Source organism: Colias eurytheme, chromosome 11 (genome assembly GCF_061535395.1).
Source record: "Colias eurytheme isolate Ceu_HAF_F1 chromosome 11, ilColEury1 Martin Lab GWU primary, whole genome shotgun sequence".
Taxonomy (NCBI): domain Eukaryota; kingdom Metazoa; phylum Arthropoda; class Insecta; order Lepidoptera; family Pieridae; genus Colias; species Colias eurytheme.
The window spans coordinates 6,732,316-6,758,446 of record NC_142990.1 but is presented as its reverse complement, the minus strand read 5'-3'; the positions used below and the strand labels follow the sequence as shown (position 1 = coordinate 6,758,446).

Below are 26,131 nucleotides of genomic sequence, written 5' to 3'. Positions count from 1 at the left end.
GCGACGTCGGCGACCGCTGACGGCCTCGCACCTGAGGGGGCCTCGCAAAAGTTTTACAAATTATTTAAAATTTATTTTTTTTTTCTTATTTATTTTTATACACTTGCGTGAGTGAAGTGTGTGAGTAGTACTTTAGGGGTATTATCCAGAGTCATCTGGCAACACTCTGAAAGCTAAACAATTTCGCGCGCGAGTCTCGGGACGGGGAATCCCCGTGTCGTATATTTGTATTTCATTTTTCTGTGAGCGTAACGTAAACATTAAACAATCATTCCTTCCAGGACTAAAAGTACTATACGTACATTCCTTCTGTGAATAGAACTATAGAAGTTTCTTTTTAGTTTTTACTTTTTATTGTGTTGTAAAGTCATTATCATCACCCCACGTCAGAATTTTCGATTGAAAATTATTATTAGGTTGCTTTTTTTGGTATTAAGTTGAAATAAGGCGAAAAAATAAATATTTTCAATCTAATAAATTACAGTGTATTTGGGACATAATAAGGTAAGTTTTCACCAAATTTCGTAGAAAAAAAAATTTGAAAAAATCGAAAACTTGAGATTGAGATTATGTGAAAAAAATGCAAATACTAAAGTTGTAGAACTTTTTATTACCTACAACTTTGCCATTGAACTTTTTTCATACATAGGACTTGTAGTTTTGTCGGAAATCAAGAGAAACCATTTTTTAGCCTTAGAAGCTCCCCCCCTCCCTCTTCCCGAACTCGGATTGCCTGTAATTTATTTTTCCTTTAATTTTTATCACATTCCCCTCCTTTTCTATTAATGGGTTTCATCCTACTGTGATTTTTTTTGTTTCAAAAATTATCGACACTGGTCTATTCATGTAATCTAACGTTTTCTTTTTGACAGTGAAATAAAAAAGGCCTCGCGTACCTAACGTCGCCGACGTCCAAGTGTGGTCTAGCGCCGCCACTGACCATAGGTACATTTAAAAATACCATGTTCAACTTTAAATAATATGTAAGCTATTTAATATAAATATGTATATTTGTAGTACAATTAGTTATTTTATATAAAATACGTGTATATAATAGATGAGCAATAGAAAGTCCGCAGAGGCAGATATATCTCAAATTGTTTTCAATATCTTTTACGAGCATTTGACAGTACAGTGAAAAATTACCAAGGAATTCCATTCGATATTTTTATTTCACACTGATGTTATTTATTTGGCTAGCCCAACTGAATTATATTATGTTCAATTTATTTAGCGAAATGGTCGTTTGTATTTTACGTTGGATTGATATTTATTCTGTAATGTTAAATTGTATCTAATGTAAATGTATGATTAGTGTTTATTAAACTATATAGGTTATAATAATGTTTAGGATATTGTATTCATGAAAATTATATAATATGTTTAGATATTCGAGTTTAACTGTGTTATTTTGATTTATAAATCGATTTTAGTTTATTTCTTTACTGCTTAAAAATTATATATAGGTATGTACCTACCTATAAAATCTTTAAAAAAATATTGTTTTTACATACGAGTATTTTTAAGAGTTATCTAACTATCTAATTGATATTATTCGATTAAGGGCTGATTTTTCAATCCTTAGTTAATACTTACCTATTCATCGAATAACGTAAAAATCAGCCCTATCTTCAGTTATGATATAGAAATGAAAATGAAAATAAATAAGTATATATTTTGCTTTCTCAGAAAAAAACATAAGCTAACAACAGGATTGTATATAACCATAATAAACGGTGTAACAAAATAGTTTACCTATACATTATTATTCGTGGAAATTCGTGGGAGCGGGCTCAATATTTGCTGCCCGTATGGGATTCATCGGCTCCTATAGAATTTACCTATGTTCTGCTGATGTAGCAGCGTGAGTGGCTAGGTATTTGCTGACAATTTAGTTTGGTTTTTGGACTTTAAGAGAACAGACAGTCAACAACAAATAATGTACATGTAAAGTCAACAATAATTATAAATTAAATAGTTTTAAAGTAATGTTACGCAATTATCACCTTTCTTGCTGTACTTAATATTATATACTCCGTTATGTTTACTATTATGTATTTTTTTTTATTTTATTCGATTGTAAATATATAGGGTAAGGTTGCTCAAGTCGTACCCCCTAAGGAAATTATGCTATAATATTCACGACAATTGAAATATTACAAAATAATCCACATTTACTGAATCTTTATTTAGTTGTCTATTATTAAAAAATCACAGAAACTTACAATGTTAATATTAAAATATATATTTTAACGTTTTTCAAAAACATACCTTCGGTACGATTAAGGCGCCTAGTTGCCTAATTCGTACCACATACAGCCTAAGTCGTACTTAGAAAATACACTTTAGTGAAGATATAATAAACTATATAGAAAAATTCTTAATAATAAGAGATCAATTTTAAGTAAGTTAAAATTACAAATAATTCAGTCTGAGATTATCTTAAGCATATTATTTGCTAATTATTTTAGTGAATAACAAAATCTTAGACCTAAATAGAAGTACGAGTAAAGAATTTTTAACAGGTACGACTTAAGCATACTTATCTTTGAGGTTGAAAAATAAAATTACTAACACAACCTAAAAATTTTCTCCTGTTTGAGTATGCCCAAACTATTGACAGATAAGCATTAAAAATCGTTGTTAACAAAGACAAAATATAAAGATAACATTCCTGCCGTAAAAAGCTTATGAATGAGTCGTTAATTTTACATGAAAAGTGATAAAAAACTTATTTTTTGAATTATTTTCGCTGCACGAAGCCGACCGCCTGACCACTTGTTTACGCTTGCTCGCGCGACTAAATAGTTCACGTTAACAACACTAGATGGCCCAATTCAATGGTATCAGACGAGATATTGGTGGGGTACGACTAACGCCGTGGTACGACTTGAGCAACCTTACCCTATGTATTGAATGTATGTATTATATTGTATTTATTTATTATGTATATTTTATATTATTGTGTCTGTGTTATACCTATATTATGTTAATACTTATATTATATATTTTTGCTAATTGCTCTGCCCTACTCCTTTCCTTTAATTTAATTTCTCTCCGTACGTCTGGTTGTCTGGAAGAAATCGCTGCATAGCGATAAGACCGCCAATTGTTTGTATGTATTCCTAGGTTAAGTTTTATTGTAACTTTCAATAGCAAGCAATAAAGAATTAATAAATAAATAAATAAATAAATAATACTGAAAGGAACTGGATTAATGAAAATAAAACGTCTAAGGGCCGATTTTTCAATCGCGAGATAAACAGTCTAATAAATACCCATCGAATAGATTTATTCAATTATTTATCCAACTCATTACGGCTCGCCTATTTTTCAATCGTGATTTATTTGATGAATAACTATCTGACCAAATATTTCCATATTGGCAGCACTGCTCTCGGAGTGGCGAAACAAACATATTAAATTAGTCAAGTTAGAGCGGGATAGAGTCAAATCTTGCAATTTGTCAACAACCGTCATTATGACTCACGTCAGGAGTGCACTTGTCTTCTATGATTGTTGATTGTTGTTTTGATTCGAGTAAAGAGTTTGGTTAAATTTGTGTTTCAATTTATATATTTTACGATGGAAACGACATACTTAAAGGCAGCGTTCGGCAAATTTTCAATGGCATGGTCATCAATACTATCAAAAACACCAATTTCAATATGATTTTAATTGATAATAATTATATAGAAAGAGGTTTAATTGTTAATAATTCTACGCTCTATGTTATGACATACGAAAATATCTCAAATTTGACGCGTCAGTTGTCAACTCAAACGCCTAACAGTCGAATAGCGCGCTATCTGGCCGTTGGAGCGGCAAATAGATTTATTCCTCAAATAACGTAGTTATTGGATAGATAAGTCCTATTCGTCTATTGAAAAATTGAATATTTTGTTAACTGAAGAATAAAGTCTATCTAGCTGTTTATCTGGGCATTGAAAAATCGGCCCTAAGAGCAATGACTACCAATTTTTTTTTATAAAAGCTATTTGATCCTTCAAAGAAAAGGGAGGGCAGTAAGTCATCCTTTTAATAAAAAGTTTTTATTGTCCCTTTGTTATTTCAATAGATTGTACCTAATAAATATAATTTCTCGGAAATGGGCCGGTAATTAGATATGTAAGAATACAAATGAACCGCTTTTAACAATAAATTAAAAGTCATTTTCATTAAACATGACATATAAATCACACAATAAGTATATGAATAGCAATATGGAACAACTCACACTGGAATATATAGGTATGTGAATATGTTCAATGTTGAAGACATACAAATGATACAAATAATATAGTGATAAAAACATTTTACAATGCGAGGGTTCATTGTAAAATGTTTATAACAGAGAGGTGTGAATAGTTTCATAGAGTACATCCTCGCAATTATCATATTTCTATAATAATTCTATAATAAACGTTATTATGAGAAATACTTAATACCATCTAAGCAGCATTCACATCCTTACTTAATCCTTTTTCTTTCTAATATAAACTTAAGCGTGTTCGTTTGTAGTTTTTTTGCAGTTGTGGAAAATTCCAAACAATTCAAAGTGTATTTTCGTTAAAATAAGAGCAAACCAAATCAAAGATTGTGTAGCTTTCATATTATATATATCTTACTTGCTAAAAAGGTACAGTGGGTAGTTTTCATATACGGCAGTAATGGCCCATAACAGAAAGCTCACGATAAATGAGCCCGTCTGGTTCGTCTAGCGTAGTTGCACTGACTCCGCGCCAAACCGCACACAAACCCAAACAAATTGTAAGAACTGTTCCCTATTTATGATTTTTTATTCGTACCACGGGACTGGTACTAGCGTATAAGATAAATAAAATCTTTCTATCGATAAGCAATAAACATAATCATACCGTAACTTAAAAAAGTGTTAATATCTTATGAATAAGTCCATAATGCTTGGCCCTAATCTTCTTGGACTAGCAGTTAGCAAATACAAAGGCAAATGATCAAACTATTTTAAAAGGCTTGATAGGCTATGTTTTAAACTTATTAACAAAGCAAAAAATAAATAAAATTGATCGTTCCTGAATAGTGAATACCACTCATAGATTTAATGCTTATTTTAGAATATGGTTTTATCCACAAATAGATTTCAAATAGTTAGAGGAAGGTATAGTTGATATTCTGCGTGGATGTGGCAAAGTTGGGAGCATGACCTAATTCATGAGAAATCGTGCTCTGCTTCGTTCCAAATTGTCATCAGCTCACTAGCTACTCAGCAAACTCCGGTATATACCTAGTTTCTAAAATGTACAAAGAATTGCGTAGTTTCAAGTAGAGCCCAACTAAACATAGATACATTATTATATACTGATCGATATTCACAAAACTTTGCATCGTTTTACCACTTTACTTTCTAACATAAATTGCTGCATGTTTCATAGATAGCCAAAGTTTTAAACAAACAATAATTATTTATTGAAATTTGTTCAATGGATAAATTCCATTATTATGGTATATAAACATTAAAGATACTTAACAATTTGTTAAAAATTGGACGATATTCATTGAAAAATTAATATTTATTATTAGTCTGTGATAGCTATAATAAATAATTAATCGTTCATATTTAAATATCAAGATGATTATTTCAAATTGTGTGAATACGATACAAAATGATTTTAATTAACTTTTATATAAAAGGAATGATTTAACACAAATTGATGTTCAGCCTGCTACAGAGATACCTATTCAGTCGGCTAACCTTAATCAACTGGGTAGTTGGTCGGGATAGTGGTTTTGATTGGGTATTGCTTTAGTAATAGAATAAATGATAGTACTGCGATAATAGGTTTCTCACAGTATATTAATACTAAGCAACTAAGCCTGCCAAGTGGCGGGGCTTTCAGTCCGGTTGTAGATATAGGTAGCCTCATACTTTATTGACGACCATTTATTAAGTCTTTTTATTTTATAAGTAATCAATTTGTAATCAAACATCACTATCTAGATTTTTTTTCGTGGTTGCCTTTTTGTACATAGGTCTCTTCTTATTCGTAAATAGATCTATCTTCTCAAGATTCAGATGAGTTTTCAGTAGGTACTTTAAAATTTAAATAACAACATTTTCTTTAAGGACTCATAACAACCCTTATAGACAAGAAAATAATAATGAAACTGTGATATTTATACGGAAACCTTTAAAGAAGTTGGCATCACAGCTTAAACTCAGTTTAGTTATGAAGTTTCAAATATCAACAGATTATCGTCGCTCAAAGAAACGCGAAGTTTTAACAAAGCGTAATCCCTTTTAACAGTTTGTACAGGTACCTAACAATTACTGAAGTACAATAAGAAACATACTTAGAACCTGGACTATGAACAATAATACTTTTCATAGGAATGGTCTTTGTATGCATTTTGTTACATTGTAAATTTCAATTCGAAGTTTTTATGTTTTATATTTTAATTTTTAAACTATAATTTCCCTAATCTATACTATATAATATTATGTATTATGAAGTTGAAGAGTTTGTTCATTTGTTGGAAACGCGCTAATCTCAAGAACTACTGATCCGATTTGAAAAATTCTGTTGGTGTTTGATAGCCCATGTATAGAGGAAGGCTATAATAGCTATATATTATCACGCTAGACCAACAGAAGAGGAGCCACGCGGGTGAAACCGCGGAGCACAGCTTGTATAAGAAATAAAATCAACTTTTAGTTACCGAACAAGTTACAAAAAAATTATCAAATTTATACTTTACTAGCGGTCCGCCCCGGCTTCGCCCGTGGTACATGTTTACGTTTTCTCTACATAAGAACCATCCTCGTACTTCAAGGAATATAATAAAAAATTATCGAAATCGGTTCAGCCGTTCTCGAGTTATGCGCTTACCAACACATTTTGCGATTCATTTTTAACTATATATAAGAAGATTAATAAAGAAAAATAATAATTCAATAATTTTTCTGTCAATTTTTTTGAGGTTGAACAGAACCATAATGCGAAAACAACGAGGAGACCACTCCTTATCTGGTCTGCCTGCCCTATACCTTTGTTGAGAAATAAATGACATAAACATTCCTTCACTATATAGGTATATCTACCTTTCCTTTGTTAGATAATTGGTTCATGCGACGCTTCAAAAGAGTTTCTTTTGATTTTAACATGTTTAAATGAACTATCCCTTTTTATCTCTTAAGTTATTTCAGAATGTTTCCTCACGATTGAATATATTGTATGATGAATTGTCCCGCTGGAATATAATTGATCTCAGCTTTAAATAAGTGCCTATTGTATTAGTTTAAATTATAGGTACGTGACATTTACCTGAAAATTTATTTAACGAAAATTAATTATATGTAGTTACTATTCGTCCAAATTCCGAAACTATTAGGTAAGGGCATTCATAAATAATTTGGAAAATCCAAAAGTGCACGCCTCATAATTTTTTTTTAATAAATATTTATTAATTATTATTTTTGTTTATTTAATAACAATTAAACCACATCGAATCAGACCCTGAAAAATGAAAGGGTTCTATTCCTGAGCATACTCAAGCGTAAGAGAGAAAAAAAGACTCGATTAGTAAAGTATTTCGGTCGCTATCGTGTTAACAAGAAAAAGGATCCGCACATACAGACACACGGACGTCCAAGACAGAACTTTTTTAAACTGTTTTTTAACTAGTTTAAATAACAAAAATGACATCAAAAATATCATGAACGTTAAAAATAGTGTTTTTTCTTAATATGTGTGTGTATGTATTATCTTACAAGTGCAATGTATGATACATAAAGACATTTTAAGTTTGAAAAATCAGATGTTTTGCGCGAAGTGACAGTAGTACCCACCTCAACGCTTCGCTTATGAGGCGTGCAATAATATGTGTTATCCTTATCATTACAATATAAATATTTAAAGCCAGTATTATTAAAATATTTCTGGACGCATAATTTAAAACGTCTGATAGCAGAAAATTTAGAGTTTCATAAAATTAATAAAACATATTTATCTTAATAATTCATGTAAATATAGCAGTGACATCGCAGTTGAGTGCTATGATTTAAAAACTTGTTCACAATAGACGGTATAGCAATAGTACTTGGCAATCCAACAGATGAATAATGAAAGTTGCCCTAGAAATAAAAATAGCCTTTTTTATCTGTGCAAATTGAATTTATTCATAACAATAACTTATTGTATAATTCCATACAAAAACCAACAATCTTATTTGCTTGTTTTATTGTGTCAACTAAGAGTGGGGAGCGTAAGGTTTTTTCGTACGGAATTTCTGGATTCGGTCCCCGCGCTCAAGGCCCGCGATAGAAGCTATGCAATACCTTAAAAATTTAAAATCTTCTGTAAATTTATAGTCTATTCGAAAATTTCGAAGGTTTGCATGCGTTTTTATATTTGAATGTCTTGAAATGAATTGATTTTATTATATGTAACATATTATATAGATACCTATTACATAAGCATACCTAAAGCAAGAGGGTAACATACCCCCTGTACATAAACACATTTATTAATTAACTTTAAATTTATGCGCTACTTCGTCAAAACGTTATGTTTAACAATATTATATTATTATAACAAATTCATACTATTTTCTCCGGTACTCTCTTCACTCACACTAATTCCACCGCTTCCCCGATACTAATATTATAAATACGAAAGTAACTCTGTCTGTCTGTCTGTTAATCAATCACGCCTAAACTACTGAACCAATTTGCATGAAATTTGGTATGGAGATATTTTGATACCCGAGTAAGGACATAGGCTACCTTTTATTGCGAAATATGTACCACGGGCGAAGCCGGGGCGGACCTCTAGTATATTATAAATAGTATTAGATAACGATTAACGAGAATATTGTGTATATCACATATTACGTCATGGGAAAGGTCCTAGACTCACGCACGGGCAATTTTGATTAGGTTTATAAACTCTGTATCATATTCTCGTACGCGGAAAAGTAACCCAAGTAAACAAATGCAGGCTTATTTTATTTTGCTTAGTAACGAGCACATATTTCAGCACAATCTGTAATAATATAGAGTACGGGCTATGGTTATTATGACAATATAATATATACATATATATCTCTTAAGACAAGCACGGGTAAATGCGACGAGATATGACAAAAGGACCATGACGAAGTAGTGTCGTCTGTGCGCGGTTCACATAAAGCATAGCGGGTCATAATATTGTTATAGCGACAAGAATTTTGCATCATATTTTTCTTTCTTGGGAAAACTTGTAATGTAAGGTTATTCAAAAGTTAGTACACATTTTCAGCTTAGATTAAAAATATTCTTTGATACCTATGTTGATGTACCTAGACGTTACATGATAGTACCTATGTATAGGTAAGTTTAATCTAAAAAGATATATACAACCAACATGGCTTTTAAGCGGCATATGGAAGTCCTTACATTTGAGTTCAAAAATAAAAATATGAATTATAAAATATTATAAATGCGAAAGTTTGTGAGCATGTGTGTGTGTTTGTTACTCTTTCACGCAAATTCTACTAAACCGATTACAATGAAATTTTGCACACATATAGAGAGTAACTTAGATTAACACATAGGATAGGTTTTATCCCGGAAATCCCACGGGAACGGGAACTATGCGGGTTTTCCTTTGAAAATGCGGGCGAAGTTGCGGGCGGAAATCTAGTGAATTATAAAACGGTGAACATTGACCAATGACATCATTCTGTACTACAGTGCGGCGTTTGAAAAATCTACGCCAATTAAAGTAATAAATTACTTACGTTTTAAAACCCATTCCAGGAAGTACCAACCTACTCGTTTAAAGTATTCTGTGTCCACTCGAACTCGATAAATTACTCTTTTGCGTATATTTATCAGATTCTATAAAACAATTTATGCCAACCTATCTGTACAAATAAACATAAATCATCGAAGCAAAGCAAAGCTCCGAACGACTGCAATATAATGGTTACTTATTATTTTAGATCTGTTAATGTAAAATGTTCCGAACTGAAAATTTCAACCCAGGCAAAGCAAAGGCTAGTTAATAATATTTAATTATAATGCAATGTATTTTACAATACATACGAGAAACAAATAACAATTCTATTACATAGTTACAATCTACTTCAATTTTCATGATGAGATTAATAACATTTCAGACACTTTTCTTAATAGCATTGCGTCGACGTAGGTTTTATTTTTTTTTCAGCCGCGTTCAATGTAAATTGCATTGGTCTCTTGAGACGAACAAAGCTTGACAGAAGTCTTAGAAGCTCTGTCTCTGATGGAGATTTTTGCAATAAAGCGTTTCTTTGTCGCATGCCTCCGTTTTGATTTTCCCTTATCACCTGTAAATATGTGGTAAATACGTATATTTACCACATATTTACTATACGGTATATATTGAAGATAAATTTCAGAATGTTTATAAAAATTTACACGCTACAGTAAGTTTTATTGGTTTAAATCAATTATAACGCTGCGAGTGACTACTGGGCTACATGTGGATATTCTGTAAAAATATTTCCCTACAAAATAGGTAATAATAAAGAGAATATTGTGTATATCACACAATAAACGTTGTTATACCTACCTTTTTTATAAATATTTGCGATAACAAACATAATTTCTCTAACTCCTAATATTATTACAGTGTTAATATTTCAAATCATTAATCTCAATCACCCGTCTAAAAGCTTTGCTTGTTTTGTAATTCTTTCAAAGCTTCTGATCCAATTTTGGGATTACAGTACGACGTAAAATAATAAAAAATACCTTAAGCGTTTACTGGAAGTGTAAAACAATACGGAGCGATGCTATAGTCAAGTTATGTTAAAACAAGTTAAACGGTGCTTTAACTTGAGGCAATATTATTGACCTCATTTTCTCGGAACAAACAGTTCATGTCGAGCATGCATAATTGAAACTTTGTTTTTAAAAAACAAACGCTTCCGTAACTTTTCATGTTGAAAAACTATTTTGAAATTTTTTTAATAAATTGAAAGTAAATAAATTATACCAACCATAACGTCTAATATACTTACTAATTATAATACCAGAATTTGCATTACCTACCTACTTTTAGTACCCATAATCAATTATACTAATTACTAACTACTAAGTCTACAATCTAACTAACTAGTTAGATAATAGGTATATAATACAAATTATTCCCAATTTTTTTTTTCAATCAAGCAATTTCATCGGTGTACCTAAAAGATACCCAGTACCTAGATACTTTAAATTTCGTAATTAATAAAAAATCTGGTAAAATCTAGGTAATATTTACCTACTCATTTACAAAATAGAGCCACTTTTATTATAATCATAATAAAATTACAAGTGAATTACAATTTAAAAATTGCCTTTAATATGTACAGGCTTTCGGTAGGTACGTACCTAATTAATAGATAGGTAGTATGTCTTAGTAGAAATAATATCACTTGCGATGAACTTGTCGATTTTTCTGTGTTGAAAAATCGTTATATATGTAATAATAATAATATGGCCTAAATATTATATCTGTGCATGATAAGCAAAAAAATAAAAGAAACCTAACCTATTCAGCTGTTTTGTATTTTGTCCCAAATGTTTCAGATAGAATAGCGGTTCTCATAGGAAAAACACTAAAACAGAAATGAAAATGTCCACAAACCGACAAAATTCACGCAACACGATGCCGAGGGGATGGGTTTTTAAATTACGTTACGTACCAATTTGGCATTTACGGGCTGTAAAAATTAATGCGCCTATTTGAGTATTGGACGATAAATCAAGAAAAGCCGCTCATCAAAATGTTAAACATTCCATTTATATTATTTTTTGTGGTATACCGTATAAGCAACTATGTAGCTTTTTAAGTTCCTTCTTCAAAATAAAAGTAATTGATAGATATTTATTAAAAAGGGAAGGTGTTGCATATTATGTATCTAATAATAATTAAGACGTAACTTTATACCGTATTCAAAGATACTTATTATAAAAGATCTTATTCAACTCAAAATATAATCTTGACGTTGATAAATGAAAAAACCCCATTTATTAAAGTAGGTACGAAGCATGATTAATGCCGTGTTTCTATAAATCGTCATACATCTCAGCATGACACTCTATTCAATTTCTCGCTTATTTGTTTTTCAATAATGTAGCCCTTGGATTATACTGATAATAATTGTTTGATTAGAACTATATATAATAGAAATCGATTAAATAAATGGACTAGAGTAGATAATTTTTGAAACAAAAAAAAATCGCAGTCGGATGAAACCCATTAGAAAAGGAGGGGAATATGATAAAAATGTAAGGAAAAATAAATTACGGTCAATCCGAGTTCGGGAAGCGGGAGGGGGGAGCTTTTAAGAGAAAAAAATGGTTTCTCTCGATTTCCGACAAAACTACAAGTCCTATAGAAAAAAGTTCAATGGCAAAGTTGTAGGTAATTAAAAGTTCTACAACTTTTGTATTCACAATTTTTTCACATAACCTAAAAATTTAGGTGAAATATTCAAAAAACCAAGTTTTTGGTCTTTTATTTCTATCTACTTCAAAATTTATTTTTTTTCTACGAAATTTGGTGGAAACTTACTTTATTATGTCCCAAATACACTGTAATTTATTTGATTGAAAATATTTATTTTTTCGCCTTATTTTGAATGAATACCAAAAAAACAACCTAATTTTCAATCGAAAAGTCACCCGTCAAAATATCAGCTTTTTTCAAAAACTTGGGGTGCCTTTTATTCATTGAAATCTCTACTTTCATATGGTGTAAAAAAATAAACACCACCATAGTAAATGTTCTCAGGAAATGCATACAAACAGTCTGAAAATTAGCTTTTACTAAATCAGGCACACTTCTCGAACTACCTGAAACGTTTTTATCGACATCATTTTGCTTTTGAATATGCTGTAAAATATTAAACTTAGAACAGATAATTATTTTTCTTTTGAAATATTACCGAAAAGCCGATACAAGAGAAGATATAGAGTTCAAGAAGTGTGCCTGATTTAGTAAAAGCTCATTATCACACTGTTGAAAATTTTTGAAAAAAGCTTATATTTTGACGGGTGACTTTTCGATTGAAAATTAGGTTGTTTTTTTGGTATTCATTCAAAATAAGGCGAAAAAATAAATATTTTCAATCAAATAAATTACAGTGTATTTGGGACATAATAAAGTAAGTTTCCACCAAATTTCGTAGAAAAAAAAAAAATTTTGAAGTAGATAGAAATAAAAGACCAAAAACTTGGTTTTTTGAATATTTCACCTAAATTTTTAGGTTATGTGAAAAAATTGTGAATACAAAAGTTGTAGAACTTTTAATTACCTACAACTTTGCCATTGAACTTTTTTCTATAGGACTTGTAGTTTTGTCGGAAATCGAGAGAAACCATTTTTTTCTCTTAAAAGCTCCCCCCTCCCGCTTCCCGAACTCTTCCTTTCATTTTTATCATATTCCCCTCCTTTTCTAATGGGTTTCATCCGACTGCGATTTTTTTTATCTTTTCATTATTTTCAAAGGCTTCTACCCCAGTCTAAAAGGCGCTATCAAGCCCGTGCCTAGTGGGCTAATTTCGTAGTGGGGTCTCTATATTATATTCTGGAATAAGGGTGCTTTTCCACTAAAGATATGTTATGCTACGTTGCTGAGAGCCAGTGTTAGCTTAGGTTAGCGTAGAATTGTTGAAAACGGTGAAAACGGATACAGATAAGCTACGCTTTTTATAGGCAAGGATGCTGTAGTCTATAGATTGCGTTCTGTCACGAGTGGTTTAGCTTATGCGGGGCTATTTGAAACATTACATAGGTCGAGCTGCGCAATTTCGTCGCACAGCTTCTTTGGGGCGGCGCATCTTCATAGCAGATCTTACTCGCACCGCTACATAGCTTAGCATTGGTGGAAACGGTTACACTACAGATATTACATTTTCACAGCATAGCTGCATAGCACATCTCTGGTGGAAAAGCACCCTAACTCATACACAACTTAGTTATGTATTTTTTACCTAAGAATTAATTTTATAAAAAAAAAATATTTTGTTTGGGCTTATCAGCAAAAATGTACAATGTCACGAATAAACATATTTTTTAATTCATTTCGTGCGATTTCGAGCAGTAATAGGCATGACGACAGTATCCATAAATGATCGTATTAGAGCGTATACGCACTATGCGGGTAGCCGCATTGCGGGTAGCCGTCCGGCTGACCGCAAGCACAATTATGTACGTAATATTCATTTCTATGCGCACTGTGCGGTCTGAGGTATCCGCATCGCAGTGCGCATAGAAATGAATATTACGTACATAATTGCTGCTTGCGGTCAGCCGGACGGCTACCCGCAATGCGGCTACCCGCATAGTGCGTATACGCTCTTAGTGTTTTTAAGGGAAAATGTACAATAAATTAATTCAATATAGTGACTTAGAATTCTTAAAACCATTAAGATTAATGAGATTATCAATAAAATAAAACATTGAAATTCTGCAGTTAGCCATTTTGACTAAAACACGCGTGACGTCACGCTTAAGTAAACAACTCGCGTCAGATGTGTTTTGTTGTTATGAATATGTTGAGAATACGCATTTTTATTTATTTTCTATTGTTTCACGTATGCTTTATCGACTCAGAACAGAAATACAATTGTGAATTCACGAATACGTGGTTCGGGGTTCTCCGCACCAACTTTATACAATCATTTCTTATTATTTCTCGCTTGAAATAATTACTAACACATTTTTGAGCATTATTTTTATGTGGATTCATACTGCAATACTTCACACCACTCATAAACTTTGAAATTCGTTTCTATAACACATATTAAATAAAGACTTTTTTAATTTTCTTCGCAATGCGTACAAATAATTACGTATTTACCAAAGTTTGACGTCACGCCTACGCCATGACACCTGTGAGCTGTTTTGGTACAGTTAATACATATTTTTTGAAAAATGGCTTTTATCTTCGTTAAATTTAAGTATATTACCGAAATATAGGGTTTTTCTTGTATAGTAAACGTATACACACATTATGGAAGAGGATTTCAAAATCTTTCGTCATGCCTATTCTTTTCGGTTCTCGGGGAATCAACATGTCAGTCTGTGAATGGGTAACTTAATTTTAATAGTCTGTACGACAGAACGAGAATGACGTTTCGGCCATTGACATTGACATTTTTTTGTGTCAAAATATAGGTGTCGAATGTCGATTGTCGAATGTGGAATTTGTGTTGACAAAATTTTGTTCATTTTTTAATCATAACAAGGTTAATAATTAGAAGTTTAAAGTATAATTACAGCTGCGAAAATGAGTATGAGACCGGATGATCATCGTAGAAAATGGGATAAAGATGAGTTTGAGAAAATTGCTGTCGAGAGACTACAAGCGGAATTGGAGGAAGAAGAACGCTCAAAGAAAAAGGGTAATATTATAATTTTGGTATGGCACAATAATGTATTATTAATGATCAAACATTAAAACAACTTTTTTGTTCCAGCTCCACCAGTTAAGCGAGAACTTCTTAAACAACGTGAATATAAAGTAGACTTAGATTCAAAACTAGGAAAAAGTGTAGTAATAACAAAAAACACACCTACCTCACAAACTGGTGGCTATTACTGCAATGTATGCGACTGTGTTGTCAAGGACTCTATTAACTTTCTTGATCACATTAATGGCAAAAAACATCAAAGGAATCTTGGTATGTCCATGAAAATTGAACGAAGCTCATTGGATCAGGTTTGTATGTTTAAAATGAGAATTTTATTAAATTGATACAATAAGCTCAACAATAAATAAATGCTATTGTTATAACTACATAGTTTAAATAAATAAATAAAAATAAATAAACGTTTATTGTCAACATAACACAAATACACCAGAGCATGAGATTTTACACAATATAGGCATTTAGCAACACACATATAATACAAACATTAAATTATTTATCATCAATAAGTAATTATTATCATCAAAAAAAAAAAAAAATGTATTCATACTATAATGTGGGAAGGTACTGGGCATTTTCACGTTGACAAAAGGGACCAACTCAGTATTCGGCACGAATGATAGTAAAACCATTCGTGCCACTGATTTTCAGTGGCCCCTAATGACACTTGGAGTTGACAATTACGAAATACAAAAAAAAAATAAGAATAAAAATAAACGAGATTGAAACAACAGCAAAATTAAACTAATAAAACACGTCACTAACAATACTTACAATTAAACGAGTATCAGAAATGAGAGAGAAAAAAAAATACAATTAAAACAACCAAAGAAAAGTAAAGAAGGTCTAAAAACAAACAAAAACTTTTTAAAGCGCACAAAAAAAAAAGAAAAATAACAATAAAAAAACAGTAACATATTAGAATAAACTAACGGAAACTAATATTTTATGAAAATCAAACACAGGAATCTATATGAAAAAGGAACTAAGGAATTACTTTCAGTTTAGTATCTTCTGTATTTATTACTATAATTACAAAAAAAAATAGACCTGATTTGAGACATATTTTATGTCTTTACGGTGTTATATTTCCATAATATGTTTCAAATACATTCACAATTATTTACTTATATTAAAAATACAATAAAAACAACATTTCAGGTTAAAGCAAGGTTCGCACTAAACAAACGTAAACTAGAAGAGAAGAAAAAGGAATATGAACTGGATACTCGGCTAAAAGAAGCTGCAGAAGAGGAGGCAAGACTGAAAGAACTCAGACGCGAACGTCGCCGAGACAAAAAACGTAAACTACAGGAAGACGATGACACTGAAGACACTCCCGCACAGTCGGAATTAGCTCAGATCATGGGATTTTCTGGTTTTGGGGCGACAAAAAAATGATCCCTTAACTTTATTAGAATAAGATATATTCAGTATGATGAATAAACAAATTTTCTTTTGGCTTTTACTGTATCATTGTGTGATATCCTGATAGCTGATAGGGGCCTGGTTGAACCTAAATTTTCTACCATTAAAAAAATATTAAGTCAATATTAATATTAAATTATGTGATGAATAAGCATGGAAACTGGAAATGTTGTTGGAGCTCTCTGACCTATATTTCTCATAAATCATAATGATTCAGAATTTGTATCAAGCTTCACTTTTTTATTATTTAAAACTACTTTACTCATACCATTAATGTTATTTTTTACTAGAGCTTTTTTACAATTATTAATTCAAGCAGGGGACATTATTTAACCTTTTGAACGCCAATGACATCTATAGATGTCATGCGCAATCGTGCCCTGTGCGCCAACGACACCTATACATGCCAAGAAACAGATCATAGATAAATACAAAATAAACATATTAAACCTTTACTTTTACGTGTTTTATTTATACAGTTTATGAACTGAATCCCCAGTTATTACATAATTGTACACAGTAAACAAAATTGCCAAGTAGTTATTCAAATATTTGATGACAAAAAATAACTTAATTAATGGCTAAAAATGCATGTTCTCTCGTGCCAATGACATGTATACGTGCCTACTAGTGAAATAGTGTAATATTCAAGTAACTTCATTAAAATTTCAGCGAAATTACTCTAATTCGCTTAATTTTTGTAATAACTACAAAAAAAATATATAAGCTTAGTAACTGAGAAAAAAGGTAAATACTACATTCTTTGGTATAATACCATATTGTCTATATTGTGGATATTGTTGATTTGAATATTTTCCTTTTCGCCAATCATGCGCATCCCTAGCACAGTATCGATATGCAATCCCTTCTGCGCCATTGACATGAATAGATGTCGGACTGGTGACGTCGTAAGCGCATGCCGTGTTGTTAAGTGCGGAAAGTTGTAAAAATATTTTATCGAGTAGGTATCTACCAATATTATAATCGCAAAAATGGCAAGTGAAGTTTTATAGTACAGAAGAACTATTGCGCATTTTAGAAATGTATAAATATCTCTAAAAATCTGTAGGTACTTACCTATTTAGCAGTTTTCAAAATTTATTACCTAATAAGTCTAATCAGTGCCTTTATTAGAATATTCTTATGATACAAATTGTCGCTATGTCATATCAAAATATGTTAATTGACCTAAATAGGTACCTACATATAATTAGTATATTTTGTAATAACTCAAGTATTAAACTAAATGATTGGAAAATAAATATGTAGTTTTAATGCAATTCCCTTTATTTAAAGGTAATAGTTGTTTTGATATTTACAAATAAACACTCCACAATAATACCTATAGTTCATATAAACTTAATAAATAAACTCGATAAGTTATAATAATATACAGCTACACATCCCTAATCAGAAGCGAGAGATTATAAAAAAAGGATGGTTGCCCGCGCCATTGGCATGTATACATGCCAATGGGGCGTAACTGATAGAGAATAGTGCTGTAACTTGCTGCAATTTTATATGTATTTATGTATCTCAAAAGGTTGATTTTTTTTGTTGATAGTTGCTATAAATGTGGTCTTAAGTTTTTACAGTAGGAGATGAGGTTAAATAAATATTATTTTTGTGTTATAAGCTGTTTATTCAAATATTCAGACGTGAATTATTATGTTTATCGATAACATGTAGGGTCTCCCTACTATTTTCAAGGTTATCTCATTGAATTTGTGGCTTGGCGTGGAGGGCACGGCGATGCGTTTTTGCTCTGGCGGTCAAAAGGTTAATTGTTATGTACTCAATAATATTAACAAGAACATCTGCACATTAACCAAGATAGGGTTTGTTTTCTTAATTAGCGTTTCATACCCGGTAAAACAAGACCCTGTTAAAAGACTTTGCAGTTTTGTCTGTCACCAGGCTATATCTCATGAGCTGTGATAGTTGCAGATTTGAAAATTTCTGTTGCTGCAATAACAACATTTAAACGACCTTAAGCATCGGTTTGCGCGGTCTTAAATTGGATGGGTGAGAATTCGACCCTGAATGAACACTGCAAGATATACACAAGCTAAAATTAATAAAATATTAGTAACGACACTTTTTTAGTTGCATCTAAGTTTGTAATCAGAAGTTGGATCAATGTAATTGCTTGCTAATTTGAATGGTATATTGTGAAATGTCGATCTTTTGTGGAGTTTCCCATGGTTAACATGACATCCGTTTAATCCATCAGTCCTCGGAATCACAGACACAATAGAAAATCTATTGTGTCGCGCCCCGATCGGGCCTTACGGTGGTCAATGGGTTAAAATAAATTATATTGAAATAGTTACTATATATCTGCATATATTATAATATTAGGCCCTTCGCTCATGGAGCTACTCAAAAATGACTGAACTAATCAGTAATTACGATTACAAACCAGTTACAAATTGTATCTCGCATACAACGCTACTCAAGTTATAAGGTTTCAGTCACTTGTCAATGTTTGCTCGTTCATTTTTATCATAAAAAGCAAGGAAAATCGGGAAACCAGTAGCGTGGAGACCGGCACGACGCGTCGCGCGTGATTGGTTGCTAACGCGTTACTCACCAGTTAGTAACTAGTCGCGTCGTGTGCGAATCTCCATAGAACATGTATGGGCTGTGACGCTCAGGCAACTCGTTAGTAATTTGAGTTTGTGACTAGTTCTTTTTGAGTAGCTCCATGAGCGAAGGGCCTTATACGCTCTATTATAGTTAACTAGGTACCTCTTCGTGTTTTGAAACGTCGCGTTTACTCAGTTAGGCCCTTCGCTCATGGAGCTACTCAAAAAGAACTAGTCACAACTATAACTACTAACTGGTGAGTAACGCGTTAGCAACCAATCACGCGCGACGCGTCGTGTCGGTCTCCACGCTACTGGTTTCCCGAGTTTATTTGTTTTTTATGATAAAAGTGAACGAGCAAACATTGACAAGTGACTGAAACCTTATAACTTGAGTAGCGTTGTATGCGAGATACAATTTGTAACTGGTTTGTAATCGTAATTACTGATTAGTTCAGTCATTTTTGAGTAGCTCCATGAACGAAGGGCCCTTTCAAACAAACATCTAAAAAAATCTATTTTCTCATAACGGTCTGATTTTCTGTGTGACCAGATTAATCTTAAAAACTGCTTAACAGATTTTAATGAGACATACAAAAGAGGGCGTTATAGTACTTTTTTTGGCACGGAATCGAGACAATCATCGCAGTCCACACCTATCAATAATCCACAATAAATAGATATAGGCATACAAACGGATGACGTCTATGTTTGCAGCCTTATGCAATGTTTCTGACTAATCTCTGTAAATTAACTCTAGTGCTTTTCACAGCTTGTTTTGATAGTCATCAGCATAACTAGCCACCTATTGTGCAGAAGCTATCATGTGTAACATATATCTATTCACTATTCAAATATCCGTTATGCATTCATGTGAGTGGTACCTAGTACTTGTATGACTACCTATTCTGACCACATCAATTTTTATATACATATATTTATCGTTATAGTTAATATTCTTATCACCAGGAATTCTTATATGATAAATAGTATACGTAATTTTAGTTTTATTCTTCTACGTAGTAACGGTAACTAGGTACCTGCTAGTTACCGTTATTTTTAAAAAATAATACTTACCAAGTTTAAAATCAAATGTAACATACTTACATAAAACGCGATATACCTATTTTGCTTTCAGTGTTGGATTTTCAGGGCAAAAAATTAGGAAATTAGGTAACTACCTAGTCGTTTTCCAAGGCTTTGTCTATTAAATCACAAATATCATCAAAATCGGTACAGTAGTTCAGGCACAGGTTCAGGTTTAAAATAGTCACCGACTTACTTTTTAATAGAACAAAACTGTAGTTATGTAGGTATATTATTATTGTAAAGGCGTTAAGGTAGCTAGGAGCTTGGTTCCGAACTTTTTTTTTTAAGTTTTACTGCAACTGCTACGAAAATTTAATAGGTAACACAACAAAAATTTGAGACACAGTAATACATACAATGGTAATATATCAGCTACACTTGTAACCAGTGATTACAAGTCATGATTTCCGCTACGATCGCGTAACCACGCCTTCCTATAAAACGCAAGTTCAAAGTCAGGAGGACTGTTGTGGTAAATGTGAGTGTCACCATTAAGGTCGACCATAATGAAGTACATACTTGTGATTTTAGGATTACTATCTTTCTTTTGCGTCAGTTTTGCGATACAAGTAAGTAAGTAAGATTTAAATTCAGGTAACTATGTACATATCTCCAATGTCATCTTAATAAACAGACTTCTTTAATCTGAGTTCTAAATCTTTAAATAGTTAGTTAGTTGTATTATAAATGAAATTAATCACTGCGAGATACACAGTAGTAGTTATTTAAACGCTTAGTAGTTACTTTAAACGCTTACATAACTAGGTAAGTAGGTATGTCGTTTGGAAGCTGCCATAGATCGGAGATGGGGCGAACAACTTGGTTTAAAATTATTAATAAGTTTTAATTTAAATCTCATTTTTAATGAATTCCTATTTTTTTTTTTCAGATATCATACGATTCTTCAAGTAAGTATTACTTAAAAAGGCAAAAATAACGATTTTCTGAATACTTAGTTTGTATTATGAACGCAGAACGATCGCCACTTACGCATTTACCTACAAAACGATGGTTGCGAATATTTGCCATCTTTATAGAATTACTAGCGGTCCGCCCGGCTTCGCCCGTGGTACATATTTCGCAATAAAAGGTAGCCAATGTTCTTTCTCAGGGTCTAAAGATTATCTGTGCCAAATTTCATCAAAATCGGTCCAGTAGTTTATGAGCCTATTCATTACAATCAAACAAACAAAGTTTTCCTCTTTATAATATTAGTATCGATTACAAACGAATTTGGAGTTAGAGAAAGAATTGAAAGGAAAATAGTGTGCCCGCTAATTGTAAATTGTAATAATATGAAAGATAAATACTTACCTATAACATGTATTGACGACTGGCGTTGAGTGAAATTGCGGGGAAGATCCGCGACGGAATTTCCGTGTAGTTGTAGATTATGGTACTGTATGATAATATTTCATGTCGATCTTGGGATCTCTGGGAATAGCGTTTATTGCGTTGACGCAGCAAGTTAGAGATGATTGAAAATCATGAAATCGAACCAAATTTAAAATAAATTGGTTGGGAATTGTTGTAGTTTCCTAAAACTATACCTATACTTAGTTAGGTATGTAGATTAATGGTTTGTTACTCTTTCCCCGAAAACGGCAGAGCATAATACATATTATCTTATTAAATTTGATGCTGAAGATAGTTACGAAGTAACACACAGAATTTTTACCCGGGAACAACGCGACGCGAATGCGAGTATTGCCCCGGGCTAAAACTAGTTTAAATTATTTCAATACCAATACAATAACTGTTATATTCTGAAACACATGAATCATGTTTCTGTTACATTTATTCATCTATTCAGAACGGCTGAACCGATGTCGTTAATTATTTTTTTATAATATTCCTTGAAGTACCTACGAGGATGGTTCTTAGGGAGAGCAAACATATGTACATGTTACATATACCACGGGCGAAGCCTGGGCGGACCGCTAACAACATTATAAATGCGCAAGTGCGTTTGTTTATCTTTCTATCACGTCGCATATTTTATGATATGATTCTTGAGTCTGGTATTAGTTGCGAGGCCAGACAGTGACATAGGCCACAATTCCATGGGAATTTCATTTGACCACGCAGGCGAAGCCGCTTTCGGAAAGCGAGTATTGTTTGATTTCAGTTCGAACACGTGTAACTTCAAAGTAGCTGCATGTCTATCGGCTGAACCTACCTAAACCAAACGATCAATCTTATTGTCATAATATTACCTATTACGCTGTTCCATAACCTTATGAAAATTGAAATATGTAAGTAACTACTTATTTAAATACACATTATTATTTTCAGATAATCTTGGAAATTCCTTAGTTCGGGAAAAAAGACAATTAGAAGATTTAGATGCTGATGAATTTTCATCTGGACTAACAGAAGATGCCCAAGAAGAACCAAGTTTTTGGGATAGAGTTGTCAAAGTAGCTTTGAGATTATTTAACAAATTTATAGAATGGCTTAATACATAAAACTATGTTGAAACTTATAAACTGTATCTAGCAAAAACCAGTATTGTTAAATCAAAACTGATATATCTCTGACTGAAATTGAAAGATAAAATATAAATGTTGGTTATTTATTATAATTTTATTGAATAAAAAAATGTTTTCATACCCACAGATAATATAATACTATACCTATTAGTACCTACTCAATACTTATTTTTAAGTCAGTATTATTACTTAAATATTATTCTGTATTGTAGTGTGGTAGAAAATAATTATTAATTACCCTATTATGTGGAAAAAGCTTCAGGTGTTAAAAAAAACAACCTGTAGGTATACATACTATTAATTTCCTTAAATTACTATCACAAATTGCTTATAGCTTATACCTACTATTTTATAATATGCATGTTTTGCAATATCACATCTAATTATTAATTTTAATACAAAAAGAAATAATTATCCCTTTTGTTTTACAATAAATACATCACAACATTCATATTTTTGTAAGATAATTTACCAAAAATAATCACGAAGAACTGCGTAATGATTTTAAATACTGCTCCTCAATATTTAGTGGATTATACTGTCCTTGATTAGCCAAGTATTTAATAGTTGTAAACTCAGTACTATTGGAAGCCTGTGAATTAATTTTTATCCCTTGATCACATAAATTCATATCTTTAATTAGTTTTTTGAGTGTCTGAGGTTTTAGAAAAGATTTACTTGCAACGGCGATATCATAGAGGCATTTTTCAAAGATAGCTTTGACAAACTTATTGTCTGGTAATGGCTTTCCTTCTAAAGCATTTGCCAAGTAACTGTAAGCTGCTTTAAAATCAACTTTATTAGTACAAACCACAGGCGGTTTATCTTCAAATTCAGCAATTAAACGCAATGCAAGAGCTATTTCAGTATTCAATTCATCAAACGATTTTGTATCCGTAAGTAATTTCGCCCAACTTGCGATAGGTGCTATAGATGCATTTGCTGTACGTTTCTTTTTCTTCTTTAGTACCGCAGGGTTCTGTAATGCTTTCCGATTATAAAATTTTATTGCGTCTTTTATTTCTTTTGTAGTTTTAGAGCATATAAAACTTTGAATCTGATCTATGTCCGAACACCCATATTCTTTTAAAGCTTGCAATAATTGGAATTTTTCTTCCTTTGTCCAACCCTCCAATGTCCTAGCCTCAGTATCAGAATTATCCATCTTCAATTATTAATTGTTTTGACTATTTAATTATATGAAAAATTACAAAGAAACCACAATCTATGTAAATTTTAGATAGAAAACGTTTATTTTTCTCAAAACTGTCATTTGACAATTTCACAATTAAAGCACAGATTAAACAACGCTAATTTGACAGAACTTGATATAGATTATTAATTAAACCTGATTTTGACTAAAGCTACCCATCAACGAAGGTACAAAAATCACAGTTTAGTCGTGGTTAAGACCCAATTTCACCAATATTTTCTAAATCAGACATTTATTAATCGAGCTTCAAATTAAACATGTATTTTAACATCGCACAGTATTTTTTTGACCCTTCTTTTGCGACAGCCTAATTTTATTGAATGAATGTATGGATATATACATGACAAACGCAAGAGTAAAACTCCCATGAAGCTCACTATCATACTTTTCGAAAAAATTCAATCTGAATAAAAAGTACCGGTATTTTATATAATTCAATTTTAATTTTTTATTAATTTTTCTACCATTATAACACATTTTTTTGCATTGCGAGCGTCAAGGCTAGCCATAGGGCCAATTTTCGATCCATTCGGGGAAGAGCTGTGACTTCGCAATTTCGAGATAATCGCATAAATAACAAAATTTCATTTCTTTTTTTGTGACTGAACTTTTAAGAATAGGCAAATTATTTTTACTTCAAAACATAGTTATATGTATGGACTACTTCCACAAAAAAAACCGATCGCGAAAAGAGCGGGATTCGCGAGATATTAATTTCTGAAAAAGTACCGGTTCTTTAACGAATTTTTTGTATAAAATCCACAATATAAATTGAACTTATATAGAGTTGCGTTTCTCAGATGACGGAATACTACAGAAAATTTGATGAGACATATTGTTAGTAAATTGAAGTGTCTATAACAAAATATAAAAAATAAAAAAGTTATAAAAAAAATTGAGTTAAAATTAAACAAAATTTCTTTATGCAGTAAAATTACATCATTTACAAATTAATCTTAATTATTTTTTTATTGATGTTATTTAGCGTTTATCGCGACATAAGGTGTTATAATAAAAATGTTTTTGCTTTAAAAGACTTTCAATAAATTCTCTATTTGTTTGGTCGGATGACATTTAATTAGATAAATAAAAATAAATAGTTCAAATTTTTTTTATTCAACTCATCCATCAATTGAAATTGCTTTCTCTAGGCACTAGATATCAAGATTACGACTATTTATTTCAACTTATTAGTTGACATTATCGGGGTGTGTGGAGTTTTCGCAATCCAGACTAGAGGGCGCTTTTGCGCGCTGAATCGCGCTATTGAAATGTTTTGTTAGTTACATATAAGATGTAAGCTGATTTCCATGAGTTGGGTTAATTGGTTTGGAGAAATAAGTAAAAAAAAGTAAAGTTGGTAGTTTGAAAAGTAAGGTTGGTTGAATTAGCGTTTTATCCGCTTTAAACGAAAAATCGGTTGGTTTTATCGGTCCAACCGTTTCAGTTGGTTGGTTGTGGGTCAAAACCCTAATTAAATCTTCTATTTCGTTTTGTAAAGCCATTTATTGGTTGTTGATTTTTGACTTTTCTTTTTTACTTTGTTTTTTAATTTCTTTAATCCAATTATTTTATTTGATTAAATACTTTCACTGCCATTCATACAGTTTTGTATACGTAAAGGCTATGGATAACGCTGTAGCTGGAACCTCTTATCCTTCGGAGGTGGCCTCATACAGGCTAGATGTAGAAACAGGCTGCCATACACTAACTCGATATGATATATACATATATCTGGATCAAGAGAGTAAAAAACTCCATGGTCGCTATGGAAAACCGTTTGACTTATCCAAATCGGAAAGGAATATTTTTGTAAAATCGATTTTTGCAACTATATTAAATACACCCCTTTCAGAACCACAGGAGAAAAATTTTAACATTGCTATAAACCGTTTTA

The 26,131-nt window shown here is 31.8% G+C and overlaps 3 protein-coding genes across 3 annotated transcripts; 2 read left to right on the top strand and 1 right to left on the bottom strand.

The window, feature by feature from the left end:
• The first annotated feature begins 15,173 nt into the window (after positions 1 to 15,173).
• Positions 15,174 to 16,887, top strand: LOC149904679 (zinc finger matrin-type protein 2). The gene is made up of 3 exons (XM_090107200.1): positions 15,174 to 15,397; positions 15,473 to 15,714; positions 16,586 to 16,887. The coding sequence occupies exons 1-3, from the start codon at positions 15,283 to 15,285 to the stop codon at positions 16,823 to 16,825; spliced, it is 597 nt and encodes a 198-aa protein (XP_089963326.1). The 5' UTR covers positions 15,174 to 15,282; the 3' UTR covers positions 16,826 to 16,887.
• A 4,109-nt stretch (positions 16,888 to 20,996) lies between these two features.
• LOC149904678 (uncharacterized) lies at positions 20,997 to 23,126 on the top strand. The gene is made up of 3 exons (XM_090107183.1): positions 20,997 to 21,098; positions 21,419 to 21,437; positions 22,825 to 23,126. The coding sequence occupies exons 1-3, from the start codon at positions 21,036 to 21,038 to the stop codon at positions 22,995 to 22,997; spliced, it is 255 nt and encodes an 84-aa protein (XP_089963309.1). The 5' UTR covers positions 20,997 to 21,035; the 3' UTR covers positions 22,998 to 23,126.
• A 69-nt stretch (positions 23,127 to 23,195) lies between these two features.
• LOC149904677 (uncharacterized) lies at positions 23,196 to 24,301 on the bottom strand. The gene has a single exon (XM_090107181.1). It carries the CDS (start codon positions 24,184 to 24,186, stop codon positions 23,503 to 23,505), a length of 684 nt encoding a protein of 227 aa, XP_089963307.1. The 5' UTR covers positions 24,187 to 24,301; the 3' UTR covers positions 23,196 to 23,502.
• Between the last annotated feature and the right edge of the window lie 1,830 nt (positions 24,302 to 26,131).

What these genes read in the sequence shown, in the direction of transcription:
- LOC149904678 (XM_090107183.1), top strand. Translation starts at nt 21,036, where the DNA reads ATGAAGTACATACTTGTGATTTTAGGATTACTATCTTTCTTTTGCGTC.
- LOC149904679 (XM_090107200.1), top strand. Translation starts at nt 15,283, where the DNA reads ATGAGTATGAGACCGGATGATCATCGTAGAAAATGGGATAAAGATGAG. An exon ending in AGAACGCTCAAAGAAAAAGG is followed by an intron (nt 15,398 to 15,472) that starts GTAATATTATAA and finishes TTTTTGTTCCAG; the next exon opens with CTCCACCAGTTAAGCGAGAA. An exon ending in AACGAAGCTCATTGGATCAG is followed by an intron (nt 15,715 to 16,585) that starts GTTTGTATGTTT and finishes ACAACATTTCAG; the next exon opens with GTTAAAGCAAGGTTCGCACT.
- LOC149904677 (XM_090107181.1), bottom strand. Translation starts at nt 24,186, where the DNA reads ATGGATAATTCTGATACTGAGGCTAGGACATTGGAGGGTTGGACAAAG.